At 38.6% G+C, this 26,376-nt stretch overlaps 1 protein-coding gene and 1 long non-coding RNA gene across 5 annotated transcripts in view; one reads left to right on the top strand and one right to left on the bottom strand.

The window, feature by feature from the left end:
- LOC135361766 (uncharacterized) overlaps positions 1–26,376 on the top strand; it is a 60,947-nt gene that overhangs the window by 21,576 nt on the left and 12,995 nt on the right. The window lies entirely within an intron of this gene.
- EFEMP1 (EGF containing fibulin extracellular matrix protein 1) overlaps positions 20,415–26,376 on the bottom strand; it is a 59,048-nt gene continuing 53,086 nt past the window's right edge. For 2 of the 3 annotated variants that reach the window (XM_045884963.3, XM_045884966.3), the window contains 3 exons: positions 25,846–25,969; positions 25,567–25,762; positions 20,415–21,045 (listed from right to left, as the gene is read on the bottom strand). In XM_045884963.3, the coding sequence (XP_045740919.1) occupies positions 20,884–21,045; positions 25,567–25,762; positions 25,846–25,969 (482 nt within the window). In that variant the 3' untranslated portion in view covers positions 20,415–20,883. Of the gene's footprint in view, positions 21,046–22,338; positions 22,425–25,566; positions 25,763–25,845; positions 25,970–26,376 lie in introns of all 3 variants that reach the window. The other variant, XM_045884964.3, reaches the window with a different exon arrangement.

Below are 26,376 nucleotides of genomic sequence, written 5' to 3'. Positions count from 1 at the left end.
GCAGCTAATTGCATGAACTCTCACTCAACAGAAGAAAACATGTCAAATCTTGAGTGATTAAAAAACAAAGCACCTGAGCACGTTATTAAGTTGCAACTGATATTCAACAGCTCTACGTTAATCTCTAAGAAACAAAGGAGTATTTACTCTTTTTATCTATTGTTCAACTTTGCACAATTGATTTTATTCTTCAGTCTGCAGAAATATTTACTGCACTGTAAAGATTTTTTTATACTTATATATTTAATGGTGTCCTTTAGACGCTTGGTCTAAAGGGGGTACAGTTCAGTGATCCAAAGAATCACATAAAAGTTTGTGTGTTGTGTTTTCAATTTTAATTAGAAATCTTATTTGTTTAATGCCTTACTTACTCCATTTAGATCCTTAGTGAATCCAGACTAATTTTCACAGCTACCTAGACTTCCTTTTTAGGAATTTTTCATTTCTTCCCTATTTACCTTGGCTAGAGATGTGGGAGTCATCTCCAGACCCATGGTGTGATTTTAAGGGTACTAAGACTTCCTTGTTTCCAAATTAACTCTCATAAATAGTACTTTTTAATTGAAATATAATTGAAATATAGAATTATATTGGTTTCAGGTGTATAGCATAATGATTTGATGATTGTATATATTGTGAAATGATCACAAGAAGTCTAGTCAACATCTGTCACCATACACAGTTACAGATTTTTTTCTCTTATGGTGAGAACTTTTAAGATCTATTCTCTTAATAACTTTCAAATATGTAATAATTTTTAATTAGTAATATCCCTTTAATAGGCACAAAGATCTTGATGCAATTTGCTTATCCATGATATCTATTAGTCTCATCCCTGGTAGACAGGATTTTTGGCTTACTGACAGACAGATTTTTCTAAAAAGAAGCACAGAATATACAAATGGCCACACAGAATTAGCCACTGATCAGTAATGAGGTGGTTAGGACTATAGGCTTTGCAGTCAAATTGACCTGGGTTGTAGACCTTGCTCTGCCACTTTCTACTTGTGTGACATCTGTTTCTTATTTCTCTGAGGCTCAATTGCTTCCTCTTTCAAATGGGATGGAAAAGCCCATATCATAAAATGAGGTAATATTTGTAAAGCACATCAAATGTCTAGCACAGCATGAGGCCACAGTGTATGGCATATAATAGGTACTTAGTAAATTTTCGCTCTCATTATTACTATTTAAATAACCTAGGCATAAAAAAAATGCCTTTCTTGGAAAAGGCTAAAATAGATTTGCTGACACTAAGCTATACCTTCGAGATGTTTAAAGTCATGCCTTAGATTTTCAACTGAGGTACTAGCCTAAATCCCATTTTAGGAGATTAATGTGAACTGCCCAACACCTGAATCCTTGCTCCCGAACTTCACTTAAAATGTTTGAATCCATACTGCTCCAGCAGCTTTTGCCTCTTGCATCTACTTATTTGATGTCTGGCAGCTCTTACCTCTGCTGTTGTGGTAGCCAAAGTCTGGACTTTTCCCCTGATACCCCATTTCCAGAAAGTTTGGCTTTGTTATACCATCTCATCTATCCAGGCCTGACTTTCTGTCCTGAGTTCTGTTTTTTGGCTTTGTCCTACCAGGTCAGCATTGCTGCACCCATCCCATGGGCTCGATATATGACACTAAGATGTTGAAGTTCTCAGTTAGATAATTTCTTTTTTTAAAAGATTTTATTTATTTATTTGAGAGAGAGAATGAGAGAGCATGAGAGGGGTGAGGGTCAGAGGGAGAAGCAGACTCCCTGCTGAGCAGGGAGAAGTTCTCAGTTAATGCGACTGGTGGACTCTATAACAAAACACTACCTGAACAAGCACTCATATGGAAGATTCTGGTAACCCACTCCCAGATTTTGGACTCAGCCTCTAGCTTTAGTTTAATGCCTGGCTGTAATTATCTATCATATTTCCAAGTCTCCCATGGCTTCCTTGAGTTTGCTTTGAATTTTTTAAAAAAGAACTTCTTAATCTGACATGAAACTCATTGTAAAAAAGGTAATAAATTATAGATATAGGAAAGCATAGATAGGGGAATACAATATTCTTTCATTCCTATCCCAGAAATAACTATAGTTGACATTTTGGCATACCTTTTTTCCCCATACATATATTTATGTGATTGAGACAGTACCTCCTGTACTTAACACTATATCATAAACATCCCCCACTACATATCAATCTCTTTATAAACATTTTAATCACTGAATAATATTCTACAGTATAGATGTACCATAATTTTAACTTAGCCATTTCTCCATTATTGTGCATTTTAACTCTTTTCATTTATTAGAAATAACACTAAAGTAAACATATTTGTGCATAAACATTTTTTATAAGTTTAAAACTCAGTTTTAATACCTTTTTCTTAAAGAATAAAAGGATAGTATTCTTTCTTTCTGTCCTCCTTGGACAAGAAGTAAACAACTAGGCTGAGACAATTGTAGACACTTACATATTTATTGAATGAATAAATAATATTGAAAACCTGCCCTTATTAAAAATAAATAAATGGAAATGTGGAACTACTTAAGGATTCTACTTACCCCTGAACATAAGAAGTACACCAAAGAAAAGGGATATAGAGTTTTGAGGGGGAAAAAAAGGGTGGGGGAGGTTAAGGGAGAGTTTCCTGCACCAATGCCTGCCTTCCCACCTGGGTTAGTGATATGCATACAAAGGACCTAAAGAGCAAGGTGGAGGGAAAGCAAGAAGGAAGGCTTCACCACATTAAACAAAAAGCAAACAATATGCATCTCAGCATCCTAAGATATACTACTCTGCTAAGAAAACCCAAGACAAAAGAATTATCGGACACAATAGTTCAAAGCACTTGCACCTGTCAAAATGTCCATCATCTTGTATAGAAATGCACCATTCTAAGAGAGAAAACGGAAACTTTAGCAAAGTCACTCAGGAACAAGAGTTTACTTTGTCTCCTTCATCTGGTCAACTCCTCCATCTGAAAGCCATTTAGCTCCATGCTAAGATTGTGTAGAAGGACAATAGGGAGGTCTCTTTCATTGTCAAGGACAGGTACACTTTGAAGATGACACTCAAAAGAGGTTAAAATGGGTCAACAAGCAATTGTTGGGCTTATGCAAGGGCATGTGAAGCTAATGTTAAAGCCACACACAAAAAAATCTTAATCTCAAAGAATTCAATTTTAACCTAGAGGAAGTGTGGGAAGGAAGGAACTAATACGCAATATTGATTTCATTCCAAAGAAAATTTAAGGGGGGAGGGGATCTACCTCAAGAGTATTAGTTAATAGATGGTCTGGGGATGGTCTTTGCCATTCCAAACATCTACCTACACTGTGTATTAGAAGGATAATAACTAGAATTTAAATAAAAATTTGAAGAGAAAAAAGAAAGATAAGTGTAATTTGGGGCAAAGTGAGAAAATGTGACTCAAAAAATGATGTAAAATATGCAAGTGGTGCTAATTCTATGCAGGCTATTACATTTGTAAGAATTATATTTTCTGGGTGCACTTTAGGAAATATGTGTAGCATTTAGTAAGATGACGGGTAAATGGCTGGAGGGGGCTGGGCATATTTATTACTTTTGTACAATTTCTTAGATATCCTTAAAAGGAAAGCTTAAAGATCATCTGAGAAGAGCTGATCTAGAGAGAAGTAGCATGGCAAATTTGAATTGGACTGCCTGGGTTTATGGCCTGGCTCTGTCTTATACAGGTCATGAGACTTTGGACAAGTAACCTAACCTTGCAGTTCTCAGTTTCCAATTGTGCAAAAGGAGATAACAGGGATGCCTGGGGGCTCAGTCTAAGTGTCTGACTCTTGGTTTCCGCTCAGGTCGTGGTCTCAGGGTTGTGGATCGATCCCTGTGCTGGGCTTGGAGGCTGCTTAGGATTCTCTCTCTCCCTCTGCCCCTTCCCCTGCTCATGCTGTCTCTCTCTCAAAAAAAGGGGCAGGGATAATAATAACAGGTCTTAGGAGTACTGGGAGGGTTAAAGGAGACACTACATCCAGGAGACATGAAAACATATGCCTACACAAAAACTTGCACACAAATGTTTATAGCAGCATTATTCGTAATAACCAAAAAGTGGAATCAACCCAAAAGTCTATCAACTGAAGAATAGATAAACAAAATGGGGTGTAGCCACAGGATGGAGTATTATTTGGCCAGAAAAAAGAATGGAAAACTGCCACATGCTACAACAGATATGAATCTTGAAAAATTATATAATTCCATTCATATTAAATGCCCAGAATAGGGAAATTAATAGAGATAGAAAGTAGATTAGTGATCATTTAGAGTTGGGGGGTGGGCATAGAGGAGAGGATAAGAATATGATAGCTAAAGGATATAAGGTTTCTATTTGAGCAGGTGGAAATGTAAAACTGACTGTGATGATGGTTGCACATATCTGTGAATATACTAAAAGCTAGTGAATTGTATACTTTAAACAGATGACTTGTATGATATGTGAATTATATCTATAAAGCTGTTAAAAATTAAAAAAAGAGAGAAGGGATACAGAGAAAAATAAGTGAAGCTCCAAGTGAAGCTAAAAGTAAATCTGAGAGAAAATTATTCTCAGCGGGTGCCTGGGTGGCTCAGTTGGTTAAGCATCTGACTCTTGATCTCAGCCCAGGTCATGATCTCAGGGTCATGAGATTGAGTCCTGCTCCACACTAAGCATGGAGCCTACTTAAGATTCTCTCTCTCTCTCTCTCTCTCTCTGTGGCCCTCCTCTCCTCCCCACCCCCCGCTAACACACTCCCCCGCCAAAGAAAAGAAGAAAATTATTCTCTGTTCTAGTGGAACACTCCCATTCCTAGAATAAAGAATATACTCATTTGCTAGCTTCCCCATTGAGGCAGAAACTGCTAGCTAGTGACCAAACCCATTTTCTTGTCTTCCTGGACACACAGCTAGACTCTATTTCCCAGCTTTCTAAAGGAAGAGGAGCATGGTGATGGAAGCCACTTCCAGGCCTGCCCCATAAAAAGTTCTCACATTCTATCCGTCATTGATCCATCTCTTGATGTAGAGGAGCACAGTGACCTTGGAAGCCTTTTGAAGATGACAGAGCCCCAAAATGAAAGGAGTTTAGATTTCTGAAATTGTGCTTGGAAACAATTGCCTGCCTATGAGGTTATGGGAGCCAGAAACCTAGGCTCTCTCACCGTCCATGTCCAAGCCATCATTGAATTCTTTATTTTGTCTCCTATGTGTATTCAATTTGTTCCCTTCTCTTCATGCTCTCCACCAACACTTTGTCCAAGTGAACACATCTTTTCTCGGGCTGCTGGCATAACTTTCTAACCTGCATCTGTTCTGGCCCTCTTCCAGTCTACCACCAACTCTGGTTCTGGATGCTATAAGACACATTGCATTGTGATAGGACCCTTGGCCTTGAACCTTTGTGCATGCCGTCAACACAGAGGGTAGTAGGAATATTTCTAGAACCAGACAGGAACTGAAATTAACTATATATAGAAGTGACTGTGAATTGTATAGGGATACATATATATCCCACTAAACTCAAACCAAATGCACACTTCTAACTTAATTTTCCCAGGTTGGATTCCCAAAAATGCTTGTGACCACTCCAGTGCCATCCAACATGAAGAGAAATATGATGTGATGAAGGAGGAGGGGCAGGTGGTAGTTGGGGGGGACGGCAGGGGCTAAGCAGAAAGAGTAGTCCTAATCAATTCAGCTACAATGTATTACTTTTGCAAATTTTACAAAAATATGACCATGTGAACACATTGCTAGTGTCCCTTCAGGACCTTGGAAGAGACTGGTGTATGGGAAGGCTCTTAAAGATTTAGCTTCATTAGTTTCTTTGAAAATTCACCTTTGAAGGGCAACCAGTTTTTATTTTATTTTATTTTATTTTATTTTATTTTATTTTATTTTATTTTATTTTATTTATTATTTGACAGAGAGAGATTGAGAGAGCACAAGCAGGGGGAACAGCAGTCAGAGGGAGAGGGAAAAGCAGGTTCCCTGCTGAGCAGGGAGCCCAATGTGGGGCTGGATCTGAGGACCCTGGGATCATGACCTGAGCTGAAGGCAGATGTTTAACCCAGCGCCCCAAAGGGCAACCAATTTTATTTTATTTTATTTATTTATTTTTTTGGGTTCTCTTTTTTTTTTATTATGTTATGTTAATCACCACACATTACATCATTAGTTTTTGATGTAGTGTTCCATGATTCATTGTTTGCGTATAACACCCAGGGGTCCATGCAGAACATGCCCTCTTTAATACCCATCACCAGGCTAACCCATCCTCCCACCCCCCTCCCCTCTAGAACCCTCAGTTTGTTTTTCAGAGTCCATAGTCTCTCATGGTTCATCTCTCCCTCTGATTTCCCCCCCTTCATTCTTCCCTTCTTGCTATCTTCTTCTCTTTTATTTTTTTTTAACATATAATATATTATTTGTTTCAGAGGTACAGGTCTGTGATTCAACAGTCTTACACAATTCACAGTGCTCACCATAGCACATACCCTTCCCAATGTCTATCACCCAGCCACTCCATCCCTTCCACCCCCCACCACTCCAGCAACCCTGTTTGTTTCCTGAGATTAAGAATTCCTCATATCAGTAAGGTCATATGATACATGTCTTTCTCTGATTGACTTATTTCACTCAGCATAATACCCTCCAGTTCCATCCATGTTGTTGCAAATGGCAAGATTTCATTCCTTTTGATGGCTGCATAATATTCCATTGTATATATATACCACTTCTTCTTTATCCATTCATCTGTCGATGGACATCTTGGCTCTTTCCACACTTTGGCTATTGTGGACATTGCTGCTATAAACATCAGGGTGCACATACCCCATCGGATCCCTACATTTGTATCTTTGGGGTAAATACCCAGTAGTGCAATTGCTGGGTCGTATGGTAGCTCTATTTTCAACTTTTTGAGGAACCTCCATACTGTTTTCCAGAGTGGTTGCACCAGCTTGCATTCCCACCAACAGTGGAGGAGGGTTCCCCTTTCTCCGCATCCCGCCAGCATCTGTCGTTTCCTGACTTGTTAATTTTAGCCATTCTGACTGGTGTGAGGTGGTATCTCATTGAGGTTTTGATTTGGATTTCCCTGATGCCGAGCGATATTGAGCACTTTTTCATGTGTCTGTTGGCCATTTGGATGTCTTCTTTGGAAAAATGTCTGTTCGTGTCTTCTGCCCATTTCTTGACTGGATCATTTGTTCTTTGGGTGTTGAGTTTGATAAGTCCTTTATAGATTTTGGATACTAGCCCTTTATCTGCTATGTCATTTGCAAATATCTTCTCCCATTCTGTCAGTTGTCTTTTGGTTTTGTTGACTGTTTCTTTTGCTGTGCAAAGGCTTTTTATCTTGATGAAGTCCCAAGAGTTCATTTTTGCCCTTGCTTCCCTTGCCTTTGGCAATGTTTCTAGGAAGAAGTTGCTGCAGCTGAGGTCGAAGAGGTTGCTGCCTATATTCTCCTTTAGGATGTTGATGGACTCCTGTCTCACATTTAGGTCTTTCAACCATTTGGAGTCTATTTTTGTGTGTGGTGTAAAGAAATGGTCCAGTTTCATTCTTCTGCACGTGGCTGTCCAATTTTCCCCACACCATTTGTTGAAGAGACTGTCTTTTTTCCATTGGACATTCTTTCCTGCTTTGTCAAAGATGAGTTGACCATAGAGTTGAGAGTCCATTTCTGGGCTCTCTATTCTGTTCCATTGATCTATGTGTCTGTTTTTGTGCCAGTACCATACTGTCTTGATGATGACAGCTTTGTAATAGAGCTGGAAGTCCGGAATTGTGATGCCACCAGCTTTGCTTTTCTTTTCAACATTCCTCTGGCTATTGAGGGTCTTTTCTGGTTCCATACAAATTTTAGGATGATTTGTTCCATTTCTTTGAAAAAAGTGGATGGTATTTTGATGGGGATTGCATTGAATGTGTAGACTGCTCTAGGTAGCATTGACATCTTCACAATATTTGTTCTTCCAATCCATGAGCATGGAACGTTTTTCCATTTCTTTGTGTGTTCCTCAATTTCTTTCATGAGTATTTTATAGTTTTCTGAGTACAGATCCTTTGCCTCTTTGGTTAGATTTATGCCTAGGTATCTTATGGTTTTGGGTGCAATTGTAAATGGGATCAACTCCTTAATTTCTTTTTCTTCTGTCTTGTTGTGGGTGTATAAGAATGGCACTGATTTCTGTGCATTGATTTTATATCCTGCCACTTTACTGAATTCCTGTATGAGTTCTAGCAGTTTTGGGGTGGAGTCTTTGGGGTTTTCCACATAAAGTATCATATCATCTGCAAAGAGTGAGAGTTTGACTTCTTCTTTGCCAATTTGGATGCCTTTGATTTCTTTTTGTTGTCTGATTGCTGTGGCTAGGACTTCTAATACTATGTTGAATAGCAGTGGTGATAGTGGACATCCCTGCCGTGTTCCTGACCTTAGGGGGAAAGCTCTCAGTTTTTCCCCATTGAGAATGATATTCACTGTAGGTTTTTCATAGATGGCTTTTGTGATATTGAGGTATGTACCCTCGATCCCTATACTCTGAAGGGTTTTGATTAAGAAAGGATGCTGTACTTTGTCAAATGCTTTTTTTGCATTGATTGAGAGGATCATATGGTTCTTGTTCTTTTTTTTTATTAATGTATTGTATCACGTTGATTGATTTGTGGATGTTGAACCAACCTTGCAGCCCAGGGATAAATCCCACTTGGTCGTGGTGAATAAGCCTTTTAATGGACTATTGGACCCTATTGGCTAGTATTTTGGTGAGAATTTTTGCATCCATGTTCATCAAGGATATTGGTCTGTAATTCTCCTTTTTCATGGGATCTTTGTCTGGTTTTGGGATCAAGGTAATGGTGGCCTCATAAAACGAGTTTGGAAGTTTTACTTCGATTTCCATGTTTTGGAACAGTTTCAGATGAATAGGTATTATTTCTTCTTTAAATGTTTGGTAGAATTCCCCTGGGAAGCCATCTGGCCCTGGGCTTTTGTTTGTTGGGAGATTTTTGATGACTGCTTCAATTTCCTTTGGTTGTAGGTCTGTTCAGGTTTTCTGTTTCTTCCTGGTTCAGTTTTGGTAGTTGATACCTCTCTAGGAATGCATCCATTTCTTCCAGATTATCTAATTTGCTGGCATAGAGTTGCTCATAATATGTTCTTATAATTGTTTGTATTTCTTTGGTGTTGGTTGTGATCTCTCCTCTTTCATTCATGATTTTGTTGATTTGGGTCATTTCTCTTTTCTTTTTGATAAGTCTGGCCAGGGGTTTATCAATCTTGGTAATTCTTTCAAAGAATCAGCTCCTAGTTTTGTTGATCTGTTCTACTGTTCTTTTGCTTTCTATTTCATTGATTTCTGCTCTGATCTTTATTATTTCTCTTCTCCTGCTGGGTTTAGGCTTTATTTACTGTTCTTTCTCCAGCTCCTTTAGTTGTAAGGTTAGGTTGTGTACTTGAAACCTTTCTTGTTTCTTGAGAAAGGCTTGTATTGCTATATACTTTCCTCTTAGGACTGCCTTTGCTGCATCCCAAAGATTTTGAACAGTTGTGTTTTCATTTTCACTGGTTTCCATGAATTTTTTTTAATTCTTCTTTAATTTTCCTGGTTGACCCATTCATTCTTTAGTAGGATGCTCTTTAGCCTCCATGTGTTTGAGTTCTTTCCGACTTTCCTCTTGTGATTGAGTTCTAGTTTCAAAGCATTGTGGTCTGAAAATAGGCAGGGAATGATCCTAATCTTTTGGTACTGGTTGAGACCTGATTTGTGACCTAGGATGTGATCTGTGCTGGAGAATGTTCCATGGGCACTAGAGAAGAATGTGTATTCTGTTGCTTTGGGATGGAATGTTCTGAACATATCTGTGAAGTCCATTTGGTCCAGTGTGTCATTTAAAGTCTTTATTTCCTTGTTGATCTTTTGCTTAGACGATCTGTCCATTTCAGTGAGGGGGGTGTTAAAGTCCCCCACTATTATTGTATTGTTGTCAATGTGTTTCTTTGCTTTTGTTATTAATTGCCTTATATAATTGGCTGCTCCCATGTTAGGGGCATAGATATTTACAATTGTTAGATCTTCTTGTTGGATAGACCCTTTAAGTAGGATATAGTGTCCTTCCTCATCTCTTATTACAGTCTTTGGTTTAAAATCTAATTTGTCTGATAGAAGGATTGCCATCCAGCTTTGTTTTGGTGTCCATTAGCATGGTAAATGGTTTTCCACCCCCTCACTTTCAATCTGGGGGTGTCTTTGGGTCTAAAATGAGTCTCTTGCAGATAGCATATTGATGAATCTTGTTTTTTTAATCCAATCTGATAGCCTCTGTCTTTTGAGTGGGGCACTTAGCCCATTTACATTCAGGGTAACTATGGAAAAATATTAATTTAATGCCATTGTATTGCCTGTAAGGTGACTGTTACTGTATATTGTCTGTGTTCCTTTCTGGTCTATGTTGCTTTTAGGCTCTCTCTTTGCTTAGAGGACCCCTTTCAATATTTCTTGTAGGGCTGGTTTCATGTTTGCAAATTCCTTTAGTTTTTGTTTGTCCTGGAAGCTTTTTATCTCTCCTATTTTCAGTGACAGCCTAGCTGGATATAGTATTCTTGGCTGCATATTTTTCTCATTTAGTGCTCTGAATATATCAGGCCAGTCCTTTCTGGCCTGCCAGGTCTCTGTGGATAGGTCTGTTGCCAATCTAATGTTTCTACCATTGTAGGTTACAGATCTCTTCGCCCGAGCTGCTTTCAGGATTTTCTCTTTGTCTCTGAGACTCATAAGTTTTAGTATTAGATGTTGGGGTGTTGACCTATTTTTATTGATTTTGAGAGGGGTTCTCTGTGCCTCCTGGATTTTGATGCCTGTTTCCTTCCCCAAATTAGGGAAGTTCTCTGCTATGATTTGCTCCAATATACCTTCTGCCCCTCTTTCTCTTTCTTCTTCTTCTGGGATCCCAATTATTCTAATGTTGTTTCATCTATGGTATCACTTATCTCTCGAATTCTGCCCTTGTGATCCAGTAGTTGTTTATCTCTCTTTTTCTCAGCTTCTTTATTTTCCATCATTTGGTCTTCTATATCACTAAGTCTTTCTTCTGCCTCATTTATCCTGGCAGTTAGCACCCCTATTTTTGATTGCACCTCATTAATAGCCTTTTTGATTTTGACTTGGTTAGATTTTAGTTCTTTTATTTCTCCAGAAAGCGTTTCTCTAATAACTTCCATGCTTTTTTCAAGCCCAGCTAGTATCTTTAAAATCATCATTCTGAACTCTCCTTCTGACATCTTACTAATGTGTGCATTGATTAGGTCCCTGGCAGTCGGTACTGCCTCTTATTCTTTTTGTTGAGGTGATTTTTTCCATCTTGTCATTTTGTCCAGAGGAGAATAGATGAATGATAGAACAAAATGCTAACAGGGTAACAACGTCCCCAGAAAATATACACTAAACAAATCAGAAAAGACCTAAAACCGGGGGAAAAGAAAGGGAAAGAAAGAAAAAAGAAAAAAAAAAGAGAAAAAGATAAAAACAAACAAAACAAAACAAAACCGGATATGATCAAATATGATCAGGCTGGTGCATAGATCAGTGCCACACACTAGATTTTGGGCATATTTTGGTCTGTTAGAAGAAAGTGCCTCTCAAAATTTTAAAGAAAGAAAAACTTATATAGGTACAAAAATAAGGGTTAATGTGGTGGAGGGGTGGAATCTCACTGTAAAGATGAAAATTATAAAATATTTTATAAAAGGAATTGATAAGATAAGAAGTTGGTTGAAAAAAGAAAGAAGAGGATTTAAAAAAAAAAAAGGTAGAGAATGTGATCAGGCAGGAGACTAGAACAAAGTCATACACTAGAGATTTAGGGGATATTTTCATCTGTTAGAAGGAACTGTATGCCAAATTTTTAAAGAGAGAACAATTTATATATATATACCACAAATAAGGGTAACTACTAGGAAGGGATAGAATATGACTCTAAAAATGAAAAATAAAGAAGATTTTTTTTTTTTTAAAAAGGGATTGATAAGATGTTGGTTGAAAAAGGGAAAAAGAAAAATTAAAAAAAAAAAAAGACCGTTAAAAAAAAATTAACTTTGAAAGACTAAAGAATCATGGTAAAAAAGCCATGGATTCTATGTGCAGTATTCCCCTAGCGCTGGCGTTCTGCCATTCTCATTGATCGGTAAACTTGGTCTTGGCTAGCTGTTCTTGCTGATCTTCTGGGGGAGGGGCCTGTTGCCGTGGTTCCCAAATGTCTTTGCCGGAGGTGGAATTGCCCCACTCTTGCTGGGTCTGGGCTAAGTAATCTGCTTGGGTTTGCTCTCTGGAGCTTTTGTTCCCTGCAAGCTTTCTGTATAGCTTTCGAGGCGGAGAGTGAAAATGGCAGCCTCCCAATCTCCACCCCGGAGGAGCCGAGAACTCGGGGCCCTGGCCTCAGTGCACCCCCAGAAAAAAGCAGTCAGTCACTCCCGTTTCCCTCATCTCCAGCCACATTCTGTGCTCACCTGGCCTGTGACTGAGCATTTCTATCTCTGGCACACGACCCTGTGTGGAGTCTCCAAACCCAGAAGATTCCTGCAGTGCACTCCCGTGCTGCTCCTCTGGGGGGAGGAAGGGGAGTCTCCCCAGATCTGCCACTTGTTGGGTCCCTGCTGGAGGAGCAGTGGTCCGACTGTGCCGTGGATCACAGTTTATGGCAACCCCGAGCTGAGAGCCCAATCCTCGGCTCTGTCTCTGCAGCTGGCTTCCCTGCTCTGATACCTGGGAGCTCTGCCCCACTCAGGCACCACCTGTCTTTCTGTGACCCCGAGGGTCCTGAGACCACACTGTCCAAGCAAAGTTTCCATCCCCCCGCTTAGCCAGTGGAGTGACGTCCCTCAGTGGAGCCGACTTATAAAAGTTCCGATTTTGTGCTCCATGGCTCTATCACTTTTCAGTAGCAGCTGATGGAGGCCCCTCCCCCGCTGTCTATCTTCCTGAATATTGCCTCGGATTCACTTCTCCGCAAGTCCTACCATCCAGAAAGTGGTCGCTTTTCTGTTCAGAGAATTAGGACAACCAATTTTATACAATAGTCTGTAATTGAACTTGTGATGTGCTTTGGAATCTCATAGGCTATATGATACCACTTTACATAATATCTTAATGTGTCTTTGCATCTAATTTAGAACCATGTGTCTTGGATGTGGTTGGTCCCTAATTTGTGATACTTGGAGGAGAAGAAAACTAGAGTAGAAGAAGAGAAAGAGTAAGAAAGGAAAAAAAAGATGGAGAACCAACAGAAAAAAGTCAGGGAAGAGGTTTATGTGATTTGAAGCCATTAGGCCAGTTCCATGTGCTTCAGGTTTCAGACTCATCATGCAATGAGCTGACCTCAGTCAGCAGATTTTCGTGCCTCCTCCAATTCCCTTCAGCCACTTGAGTTTACTGGGGCTGCAGTAGAAATTTCTAGTTCACTGATAGCATCCAACATCAAGCCTCTGTCTCTTTTCCCATCTGCCTGAGGGCTTCCTCCAGGGCTAAGGAGCTCCCCCTTGAGCAGGCAGTTATAAGTGGGTGTGGTGTTAGTGCCCCTGGGGGCAACCTCCACCACAGAGTTGGAAGTTGGTAGATAAATGGCCCAGCCTAGGCAGCTTTTAGTGGGATGCTTTTGATGTGAGTTCCACAAGATTTCTCAGAGGCTCCCTAGAGGAAATGCATACCAGTTGCCCACAGTAGTGATCTCCTCATTAACTCATTTATTGGCATCTCTCCTCTCCCTGACTCATTTTCCCCACTTCCTTGCCTGTTCTTTCTGAGTTAACCTCTCAAACTACCCACACTCATTTCTTGTGTCAGGGTCTGCTTTTGGGGCAACACAAACCAAGACACCTGGTTTAAGTCACAGGCAAGTAATTTAGCACTTAAAGAAAGAAATGTAATCTAAATATTAAAATACAAAAACATGGACTACAGTTTTTAAAGGAAATAAACAACTTGGAGATACCAAGAAAACTCAACAAAATTATTTGTGTTACATGCATCTATTTAAAAATAATGCTGAGATTCTGCAGAAATTAATTTAGTTTCAATGGGAAGATAAGAAAGAACTGAATTATTGCATTCAGGTCTTTAAAATTCTCTTGCGTTTGTATTCTGACTCTGGCTTATTAAAGGGGTCTGTGCTCCGTTAACATACACATGCACTTACAATATAAACAGATTAACTAGACATCTGTGTTGACTACATATAAGAGGCAGTTAACTTTTTGCCTTGTTTCTGTTCAACGATCTTGATATTTTAGTCTGCTGGCCAGATGAAACAAGATTGGTTTTTTGGTACCAGATGTGTCACAGTTTGGGTTTGTATTTTGCAGGTGCTCCCCCAGCTGGGAGGATGGAAATGTGCCATCTTTCTGAGACGATGATTCGGGATAGAAATATAAGTCTGTTAAAAATAATTTGACATATTAATGGAAGGTTTCGTCCCTTGTGGGCTTCTTATGCATACCATATGAGCAGACCAGCAGCTGTTCTATATTTTAAAAGAAGAGTTAGAAAGTTAGAAGCATACACGGCTATTCAAAACATAAGCAACTGCTTGGCGTCATGGAAACAGGATTCAACAATAAACTTGTATTTGTGAAGCTTCCCCAAAAATAATAATCCCACTGGGCTGTGTTCAGGTGGTTTTAGGATACTGAACAATCTTTCTATTTCCATCATTTGGATTCACTAAAACATCTCCCTGGTAGAGGCAAAGTGGTAGAGATGACTATATTTATTAGATGTGGGGATTGGTTTCCAACTGATTTCTACCCTTCAATATTTATATTTTTAAATTACAATTTTAAAAGCCCTACTGTTTTTGCCATTTTTACTTAAACATATTGTGAAAGAATATGTTTAGCCCCACTGAGGACTGAGTTGTTAATAAAATGAGGCATCTTATCTTATTCTGGGTGATGATGTTCATTGTTCCTTCAGAAATAACCTAACGAATATTAACCAATGTCAAGGAATGGCAGTAATCTTTACACTAGCCCCTTACTTTATACTAATCCTATGGAAGGACGGACTCTGTAAGCTTTTTGGCCCAGCTTCTGAACCAGGAGAGTGTTAACCTCATTCCCTCTTCACCACTGTTGCTCTCAAAGCTCCCCCATGCAGAGAGCTACATCTGGATCTTTAGTAATAGACTTTATCTTTTGGGAATTGCTGTCCTCTCCAGTATAGTAAGGTCTACATGATTGGTTCTTGACTTTGAATTTCTAGAGTTTAGGAGTATTTTGTGTAACACGATGACTTCTGCCTCTCTGGAGTTTTTAAAGAGAACAAAGCAGCTAAAGTTTAAGAAAGTAAATCAGAATCAGGTAGGTATCTGTGTTATTTCAACACAATTGCCTGTAACAGCAGTGGTGACAACTGGTCATGGCAATCAGCAAAACTGGTCCACAATTTGGGGTGGACGCTTTGCAGGAAAGAAAGGGATTGCTTGTTGGTGTTGAAATTTGGAGTACGGCCAATGAAATGAGCTTAATCTAAATCAGAAGACCTGCATTCTAGGCACAGCGCTGTTGCTTAACAAACTGTGACCTTGAGCAAGTCTTAAAAATAAGATGACCTAAGTGGCATCTAAATTTAGAATCCTGTTATTGTTTATTATCATTATTATTAAAAAGAAGTGCATGTAATAAGAAATTTTATGTTTGGAGGGGGTGGAGATTGCAAGTTGTTAATGAAACTATTTAAGAGGGAAATTTGGCAGCTGCAAGGGAACTTACTCTTTTTTGGAGCAGTCTTAATAACCAAGAGGCCTTTCCTAATCACTGTCAGGATGGAACTGTCCAGTTAGAGAGCATGGAAGTCTCTGAGCCCAGATATGGTAACAGAATGGTGAAGTGATGGAAATGACTAGTTGTGGCCTCAGTACTGAGACTTACTAAGAATGTACATATTTCCCTGGATGCATGTTTGGAAGTGTGGGAACCCATGGCTGGACTTTTTTCATTGGTGAAACAAGGCGAAATGACTTTTAATTTAACATGAGTATTTATATTTCAGTATCAGTGAAAAGGAGCAAAAACATGAATAATTTAACAGATTGAATAGCAAAAAAAAATAATTTTGAATTTTAATTTAAAAATTCATAGCTAAATTTGTCCTTGGCCCCAGTAATGAACCCACAGTGTGAAGACCTATTTTGGGGAAGGCACTATGAGTTTTCTCTTCTACCAATGTCCAATGCTTCCCAATAGCCACTGCATACAAGGAATGCTCAGATGCTTTAAAAAATTTGGCAAATTGAGCTACCTTATCTCTCAATGCAGCTTAGGCATAGGGATTAGTTACAGTTGTTAAAACTGGAAAAGCTCCTTGTTTCAATATCTCAGTTTTATAGATAAAGCAAGCAGGGGCCCCAAAAGCTAAGTCTCACAAGTGATTAATGTTAGAACTGATTTTTTTATACTACATCACACTCTTAAATGTTGGAAGGGATTACTACAGAAGTTGCTTAATAAATGTTTGCTGCTGAATAATGATTCTGACATGAATTTGTCTTGTAACATCTATGGGAGCTGGTTTAAATCAGTGATTCTCATAGAGAAGGGGAAGAGGGAGTCATGTGTAGTTCGGAAACAAAGCAGGTCTTTGTCTTACTGCTTTGGTTTGTTTTTAGTGAAGATGTTTATTTTGAATTTCAAATTACATTAAAAAGAGAACAGGAGATTTTTTTTTTAAAGATTTTATTTATTTATTTGAGAAAGAGAGAATGAGAGAGAGCACATGAGAGAGGGGAGGGTCAGAGGGAGAAGCAGACTCTCTGCCAAGCAGGAAGCCCAATGAGGGACTTGATCCAGGGACTCCAGGATCATGACCTGAGCCGAAGGCAGTCGCCCAACCAACTGAGCCACCCAGGTGCCCGAGAACAGGAGATTTTTAAGTTTACTAAGGATGGTTGTACCTGTAAGGGAACTCATGTGTTAGCTTTCCAAAGCTCTCTCCAGGATTTTGCTTCTGTGAATGAATAATATATTTTTTTCACTTGCTATTTTTTTTTTCATTTTTAAAAATGAAACTAAAAATGGGTGATTTAGGCCACGAAATTAGTGGATGAATCATCTAGGAATCAGCTTCCTTTTTGTAGGTAAGACAAAAAGGAATTGCAGGTCAAAACAACATATCAACTTATGTCCATCAACTGATGAATGTGAGACAGGGAAACTGAAGGACTCCATAAAAATCTGCTTTTTGCTCCTTTTCCCACTTTTATTCTTGCTAGGACCTGCACCCCCACTTTACACATGCCTCAGAATGCAAATAGTGTATGTCCTCCTTGTAAGGAACGAGCAGTTAATGATTTCTTTGGAATAGATAACATCTAAAGAGGGACCGAGTGAGAATGACCAAATGAAGCCCTCATATGCATATTCCAGACCACCATTGGAGCTAGACATCTTGACGCCATGACCCCCTGCTTCCAAGGAATAACACCTCGGTCCTTGTCTTTGTTCTAACTGGTTCCTGGATGCCTGAGAGGACACATACACCAAATCACAATCCCCAATAAAAACCTCCAAACCCCAAGCAAAGACCAGACTCCCTCCTTTCCTTTCTGAGTCTCCCAAACACTCCCTCTGTGTCTGCTCTCTCTATGTCTTCAGTAAGCTCTGCTCTCACTCCTTGCTGGTTCACATTTGATTTCCATCCTGCACAAAGCCAAGGACCCTCTTGGCTGGTCCTGTGGACCCCCTTCTGGTTCCTTGGACCCAGCCTTCCAGCATCAAATGGATAAAGTGTGATATGTCTACACTGTGGAATATTATTCAGTCATAAAAAGGAACAAGGTACTGATACATGCTATAATATGGCTGAAACTTGAAAATACCATGCTAAGTGAAAGAAGCCAGACACAAAAGGGTACCTGTTGTATGATTCTATGTATATGAAATGTCCAGAATAGGCAAATCCAGAGACAGAAACTAGATTAGTGGTAACTCCTACCAGAGTTTGTGGGTTGGGGAATGAGGCATTACTGCTAATGGATATAGGGTTTATAATGGGTATGGGACTAGATAGTGTTGATATTTGTATAACATTGTAATGTACTAAATGCCACTTAGTTGTACATTTTAAAATGAATTGTATTGTATATTTTACAATTAATAAAAAAGGAATTGCACCAGTGACATTTCACTATATCAACCCTTTCCATCTGTCTATGATTTGTGAATAGAGCTAGGCTTTGGGATGAAAGGGGAGCCAACTCGCCTATAGTTAATGGTTTCTTTTGGTTTCTTTTTCTTTCCTTTTTATGATTCATTTATTTATTTTAGAGAGGGAGGAGGGGCAGAGGGAGAGGGAGGGGCAGTCTTAAGCAGACTCCACACTGAGCACGGAGCCCAGCATGGGACATGGGACTTGGTCTCACAACCCTGAGATCATGACCTGAGCTGAAACCAAGAGTTGGACGCTTAACCGACTACCCCACATAGGCGTCCCTGCAGTTAATGATTTCTATATGTCACATATATAGATATATAATTATAAAAATGCAGTTTATAAATCATTATATATTATAACATGTTTTATATATTAATTATATAATACAGAAATAGTAATTTATATATATATTTACATATAACAAAATATATTATTCTATAATACATAGCATATAATTATATAATATGTAATTATATAATAATATATGTATGCTTAGAGGTGGAGGTGGAGGACCAGGGCTTATATATAAATATTTCAGAGAAATTTCTGTTTCTTCTGTAATCATCTCCAGAGTTATAGATAAGACACTGCCTTCTTATTTAAGAGTGAAAAATCTGTTGGAAGAGGTCTTAGACTTTCTTTTTAAACTCTCACCATTCCCATCACTGACTTGAGAACTGTGTCTATATGTAGAAAAACCAGTAGACTGATTAAAAACAGAAAAGTTTAGATCAAGCCTTAATTTATCTGGACTGCAAGTAATCATGTGGACGGAGTGACAGTAACACACTCAACAGTCCTGCTGTGTTGTGGCTGGCTATTTATTCTGCTTCCTTATATGGCTCTTGGTTAGAGCTGTTCTCTCATCACTGTTTCTATTCCCCTATAACAAAAGCCCATCCCCTGTTCACACAAGAAATTTGTGTTTTGTTTCTTGATATCTTGGTGAACTTTCTTTTTGACAATTACTGCACACTTAGTCAACAGTTTGAGAAACATCTGTTTCAGGGTAGAGGTTGCCTGGGTGTCAGAGGTTATTCATATGTGCTTTGAAACTGGATGTAAGAGAAAATTGGCTGCACACATTCTTGTGGCATGATTTTAGCAGTCTTTTTGTTTCATCATCTCCTAGATTATCTATTAGAAAAAAATCAAATGGTTGTTCTTGCTGTAGAAGCTATAACTAATTTTTTCCTAGACAAAATTATATTGACTATCATTGGTTGCACTTAAAAAAACCTTCAAAGATAGAGTGATCCTCTAAAAGAATATTTATTTTTATTTAAAAATATGATACATCCAAGTGAAGCAGTTACACTTTAAACAAATAAAACATAAAACCTTTTCTTTGAATTCAGAGGGAGGGCAATTTGCTTTAGTTCACGGTCACTCTGGATGCCAAGAATAAGAACTGTTCTCATTTTCTTCCTCTGTGAGCATCAGATATAAAGATGAGAAATTTTAGTTATAAGTGAAGTTTTAGAGTTTTAATTTTATTCAGAAACTAAAGCTTCCTCAGTACAATCCCTTTTCTTCATTTTGTTCTACATCTTGTGGAAGACCTGAATTCAGGGGTGTTCTTACATTTACTGAGTGTTAAAGATTGAATGTTCGTGTCCTCCCCAAATGTTGAAATTCTAACTTCCAATGTGATAGCATTATGAGTTGAGGCCTTTGAGAGGTAATTAGGTCATAAGGGTGGAGCCCTCATGAATGAGATTAGTGCTCTTATACAAGGGACCCCAAGAGAACTCTTGCTCTCTTTCTACCATGTGAAGATACGAGTCTGCAACCCACAGGACAGCTCTCACCAGAACGTGACCTTGCTGGCACTTTGATCTTAGACTTCCAGCCTCTAGGCTGTGAGAAATAAATTTCTGTCATTTATAAGCCACCCAGTCTATAGTATTTTATTATAGCAGCTTGAACTGATGAACACACTGAATTTACTTCTTCAGGTCAATTCCAATATAGTTTTAAAAGAATTTGTTTTCTCATCCCTCTCTGTAGATTTCTCAATATAATAATTATTCTATGGATAACTTATTCACTTTGAGAATTTTGCTTACTTTTTTGTTTACATTCATAATAAAAAATTTCTGACAAAATTTAAAATATTCAACAGAAACCAGCATACTATACAATAATCTGTGTTTAGACTGATAATGAAAATAAAACCAACGCAAATATGGTAGATCCTCATTTTCTAAAGAAATATATCTTTATTGACTTTTTCCATTTTCTTACAAAGCAGTTAAAAAATTCATTCTTGAACTTGCATGCTGTTCAATGTTATGATGGTTGCCTCCTTATGAGACTGTCAGTGGAGCTGTAGTAAGTTCCCTTAAGCACCACAGAAGATAATCATTGCTTTGTCCCATTTTTACAGAAAAGAATCCAAGTTTCATTGAATAGAGTATGCTTAGCTCTCTTGAAGAAGACCAGTTTAGTGGATTAATGTCTAATTTACATAAAGTAATAAAGACAAACTTTGAATCTTTACAGATTAAATGCCCACTTTATACCATGGTGTAATTGTTTGAATTATTGGTGAGTGTACAGCATATAGATGTAGATGTACTAGATACGTCTATAAATAAAATAGTGCTTTATGGTATCAATATTCTTTGGCTGATTTAAATGCCTATAGTGGACTCTTTTAAAAGACTAAAATGAAAATGGCCCCACTATTATTGTCAATCTTAACACTGAGCTTGTGCGGAAGGTTCCTATACTGTTGACTGTTAGCATCTCCAGGTCCACGATATATTCTCTTGGTCCTGATAGCGACTTCACCAGCACAAGCATTGCACTTACAGGACTTGTTTGCTAAAATAAAAGAAAAAAGAGGGAGGGAGAGAATAATTTTTGAATTGGAGTTTCTATTGTGAGTATACCTAGTCCTATAAGAATTAGGGGAAGAATTTTGAGGGTAGGATAAAAGTCACTACTTAATTCCTTTTTGGTTTCAACCTTTCTTGGTTCTTTTCCCCTTGTCCACACATAGTCATTAGTTCCAAGTTACAGGGACCTGCTTTTTTGATAGTTCTGTGTTTTCTGTTCATCCCTCTCTGTTAATGTTTCTCTTCACTTTTACTAAGTCATACCAGCCTTTATAGAGACTGTAGTTCAGGTGAGAATCTAATAATTTTTGAACTGGTAAACAAAGTTATCACCTTTTCCTTCTTAGCATTATGCATTTGTTTACATTCTAGTAGGCAAAGAGACATGTAAATAGTTAACTTCAATAGAACATAGCAAATGCTAAGATACATGAGGTTATGTAGATATGTGTGAAGATACATAAAAGTCAAAAATATAGGGAAAAAGAGAAGGGACCTTGAAGCATTGAGGGGAGGCTTTTGAATGTCTAAGGAGAGTCACCAAAGATAATTGGAAGTTTTATAAAGAAGTATGTTCAGGAGAACTGGATGGAGTTTCATTTTGATGAAGAATGTGATGGGTGCTGGAGAGTAGAGGGAGATGAGTTGAGGGGCAGGTTAGTAGATGTTTGAATCTGAAGCCAGAGGAAAGCAGGTGTAGAGACAGTGGATTAGGATTTAGCTGTCACTTCAATGGGTGGATATTTAAACCAAGGGAGAGAAGGTATATGTGATAAGACTGGATCTGGGAGACGCCAATATTTAAGGAGTGGGCAGAGAAGAAGCCATTGAGGGAAGCTGAGAAGAAACAGATGATTAAGTGGGAAACAGATGAATGGCTAGCAGTATCCAACAGAGTAGCAAGCGAGGCTGAAGGAGCCTGGAACTGAAAAATGCCCTCTGGAGTTAGCAGTGTGGATGTCACTGGTGGCTTTTTTCAGGGCAACTTCAGTAGGGTAATGGGAACAGAAGATAGAAAAGGGTGACTAGGAAGTGAGAATTCAGAGACTGTGTTTATAGGCTGTGTTTTAAGAACCCTGGGTGGGAAGGAGAAGAGAGAGAGGGCAACATCTACAGGGAGGCAAGTTGAATATGTAGGAGGTAGATGGGAGTTTGATGGAAGAAGATTCTAGAGGAGATGGAAGGAAGAGTACAGGTGGTGAATTGGCCTTGATTGACAGAAGTGAAAGCTCATCTTTGGAAAACTCAAGGGAGAAGGTAAAAAGGAGGACACACGAACCTAAATTTGTAGGGGGTGAGTGGGAAGTTCAGGTAATTCATATCTGTTGGCCTCAGTGGTTTCAGAAGAGAAGGAGGTGAGGTCACCTACTGAAAAAGAAGGGTCCAAACTGAAAGGATGTCCACACTGAACTCACCTTCCTCTCTACACTGGCTCCTTCTTCCTTATCTTAATAAATGGCACCACCACAATTTACTGTTGCTCAAGACAGAAACTTATCTTTGGAAGTTACCTTTGGTGCTTCCTCTCCCTCCACCTCCCCATAGCAAATGACTCACCAAGTCATGTAGTTCTTCCTATATCTTCATAAATCTGTCCACTGTTTTTGGACTCACTGCTACCACCATAGTACCCCATTCTCTTGAACTACTAACTGTCCCACTCCAATCCAGGCTCTGCAGTGTAGCCAGGCATCATTTTTTAACATGAAAATCTGATAGCAACTCCTCTACCTGAAACCTTAATATGATCTTTAAGACATTCTGTGATCTAGGCCCTGCTCATCTCACCAGGCTCCTCTCAAGCCACTCCACTGGCAGCACTTGGGACTTTCAGACCAACTGGACTGCTTTTTATTCTTTCCATTTTCTAGTCTTTAATTGTTAGTCTTCAGCTTAAGTCCACTTCTTTCAGAAGCTTCCAGACCACTCCTATCTTCTTAGCGGTTGACTTGGTAGGCACTCATGAGCACTTGCAACTCCCTATTGTAACATTCAGCATACTTGTGAGCACTTGCTCTGTGTCTTGACCATGAGCTCCACTGGGGCAGGAATTGGCTTCATTTTATTCACTGTTGTGTATCCAGGACCCAGCATGGTGCTTGCCCCTTGAAGGTAATAGTAGTACCTTGAAGGCACTAGTTGAATTAATTCATTCATTTAAAAATATTTTTTTGAGCACCTGCTAGGTGCCAGGTATATTCCTTGTGCTGAGTATAGAAGAGTGAACAAACAGGTAAAGTCTGCTCTCATTACACCCGCACTGTAGACCACACACATAGACCAATGACTACTATGCAAAGTGGTGATAAGGGCTATGAAGAAAATAGGCTCAATAAGGCATAGATACTGGGTGGCATGGATGGGGAGGATGGTATTCTACCTTCAATTTTATGTACTACTTCTTTACAGTATGTCCTCTTTTCTAAGGAAGAGGGTTTTCTCAGTATTCTCCCAAAAGGAATATAAATAAAATTCTATATTCTATCATCCAGATAGAATTCTTACCACCAAGAAACATTCTTTAACTGTTCCAGCCAATGTTAATTCTTTGATGTCTTGGACCATGGAATTAAGCATAAATTGCTCCCTTTCCCCCGCCCCATAGATGTTAACTTTTGCCACACGTAATATTTAAAGCTCTTTAAAATAAGGAAGTATGTATTCCATGCACCTGGCATGGGGCTGAGCATACAGTGGGTGCTTAATTAAGGCCTGATGATTGATTTTTATGCATCAAATGCCCTCTACACAAGTGGATTTTCAGTAGAAAAATTTTGTAGGATTTAATCCAAGTAATTCTTGAATTATGTGATAAGAAATAATCTTAAAATGACTTTTTATTTCAAATAGTTTTTGTTTCAAATAACTTAATATTTAACTCTGGGATTAGCAAAATTGCCAATGTTTTATATCATTCATGGAAAAAAAAGATTTTACTTGAGAAAAACACTGTGAGAATTTATATTTGAAAATATCAAGTCGATAAACGCATTGATATGAATCATAAAACTTTTATGGTGCTATGTTTATTGCAAGGAAAATAACATGCTGGAACTTTGCTTAACCGTTTGTTGATTTTACTAGAAATTTTACTTTCTTAAATAATAGCTAAAAGTTCAAAGTGGAAAACTATTTTTAAAAAAGATTTTGAGATGAACCTATTTTATTGCCATGGGTTACAAATAATGTTGTTTGTTTGGGCTAGAATTATTAAATTGGTATTATCTGAACTGTGTGAAATTCATTTAAAGTAAACTTCTTACAAATATCTAGTATATCTCAAATTTAAAGCATCAAATGTTAAAGAAGTTTATTCTTAGCTATTAGAAAAAAAGAACAGTAATAAATTTTGGGTTGGATTTTTCTCTTCAGAAGTTGGTCATGAGAAATTAATCATTTCTAATTTACTGGCAAAGAAGCAGAATCACATAATTCTGGAGTTGGAAGGGAACTTAATATATCAAAGAACGGGATAAACATGTAAACATTAAAAATCTCTAAACTTTACCACAAGAATGAATTTCCCAATTACTTTTCATGTTCTTAAAATGAAATACTGACTTTAAAATTTGATTAAAAATGAAGAGTGCCCAAAGGAGTTTTGAGAAAATTGTAACTGGATGAATAACATCCTTAGCGTGAAACAGTTACCGGAACCCTGCAAACGGCTTGGTGGGGTGCCATCATTTGCACATGAAGTGGTGAGCCGTATTTAAAATATGTCAGAATTTTCACCTAAAATGAACTTGCTGAGATGTTGTCTGGGGCCTGGAAGGCTGAGGCACTGGAGTCAGGGAGATCTGCTTGGAAGCCCTTGGAAGGATGAGGGGGTATGAAGAACCAGTTTAAAGGAAGAGAGGCAGGGGCACGGGGAAGCAAAGATATCCATGAAGAGAGAAATGGCAGAATTCAGAGAAAGATTTCATATAGGCATGAAATAAATGGAAAACACAAAGTTGACCTCACATTATCTGCCTACAGTTTGCAAGAAGGGTACAACTACTGGCACATTTGGTGCAGGGGGTTGGGGTCATTGCTCAGGGACTTCCAGTTTTCAATTTTGGTGTGAATGTAAATAATCTTGCAGATGTAACAACAAGGAATTTATGGTTTTTGAAAAGCTCTCCAGAAATTATTTTTTTACAATTAAATAACTATCACTAATTGGTGGTATCTATTTGAAGTGTGTGTATATGTGTGCATTGGCTTGTGTTCTGCTGGTCACACACAACTCCATTAGAGTCTTCAACTTGGTATCTGAGTGACTTTAGAGAAGCTACTAAATCTGAGTCTCACTGTTCTGTAAAAAGGGAGATGAAATATTTAGTATCTATCTGACAGTGTTACCAAGAGGATTAAATGAGATAATGCACACAGGAAGACCATACACAATGCTTGCACATAAAAACTCCCTAAATGTTAGCTTTCCTTCCAAGTGAATACTGCAAAACCACAGCAAACTTGCATCTGTCCCAACAGCTACAGCTGCCCTCAGGGTACTACTCACTCTTAGGTAGAACTCTCCATTTTCATTTCCAGATTTAATCCGAAAAGTATTGATAGTGTTGGCATAAATGGTTGTGGCCTGTATCTGGAAGATATCTGATGGCACAGACCTATCGGATCGGATGCTCATGTACTTGTAGACTATAGACTGGGGAAGTTCTCGGCACACTGCACTTGAGACTGGGCAAACACATCGGCTGCAGAAAAAAACAAAAGTATTTCCCAGTTTAGCATGGGAAGTCAGAAGGTTCTCACTTTCAAAAGCTCTGATTTTTCTTACTTCTCTGATGTTAGAACATAGGGATCTTGACAAGGATTTCGTGGGTAACAACGGAAGCCGCCATGATAATTCCAACACATTTCATCTTCCCGACATTCATTTGTGGTCTCACACTCATTTATATCTGTAAACACATAGGGTCAAAGAATTTACCGATCTAAGTAAATCGTATAACACTTCATAGCTTCACTTCTTGTGCTGTGCTTCCTAGGGACAGTCTAATCCACTGTCCAGAGCATCAAGTCTCCGCCCTCATGCCTTGCTTACCAAAACCACACCTCTAGGCTTTACCTCTTGGAAGCTCCTGAGTCAGTCAAATGCCCTCTCCATTGGTTTTGCTTGCTGCTTTCCCAGCCTAGAAGGCCCTCCCCACCCCAACATGAAAATCCCATCTAACCAGCACACTTCAAGGCCAAATTGAGATGCCTCTTCCTTCCTGCAGCCTTCTAACCCTCCAGGCAGAATTTATTCTGCTTCTAATCTTCCAGTGCACTTATCCATCTCTTATTTAATTCCATTTTATTTTATAAT

The sequence above is a fragment of the Mirounga angustirostris genome, unplaced genomic scaffold, assembly GCF_029215605.1.
Source record: "Mirounga angustirostris isolate CCGP_5_RB_7025 unplaced genomic scaffold, mMirAng1.0.hap1 SCAF_10, whole genome shotgun sequence".
Taxonomy (NCBI): Eukaryota; Metazoa; Chordata; class Mammalia; order Carnivora; family Phocidae; genus Mirounga; species Mirounga angustirostris.
This window is presented reverse-complemented; position numbering and strand designations above follow the sequence as displayed.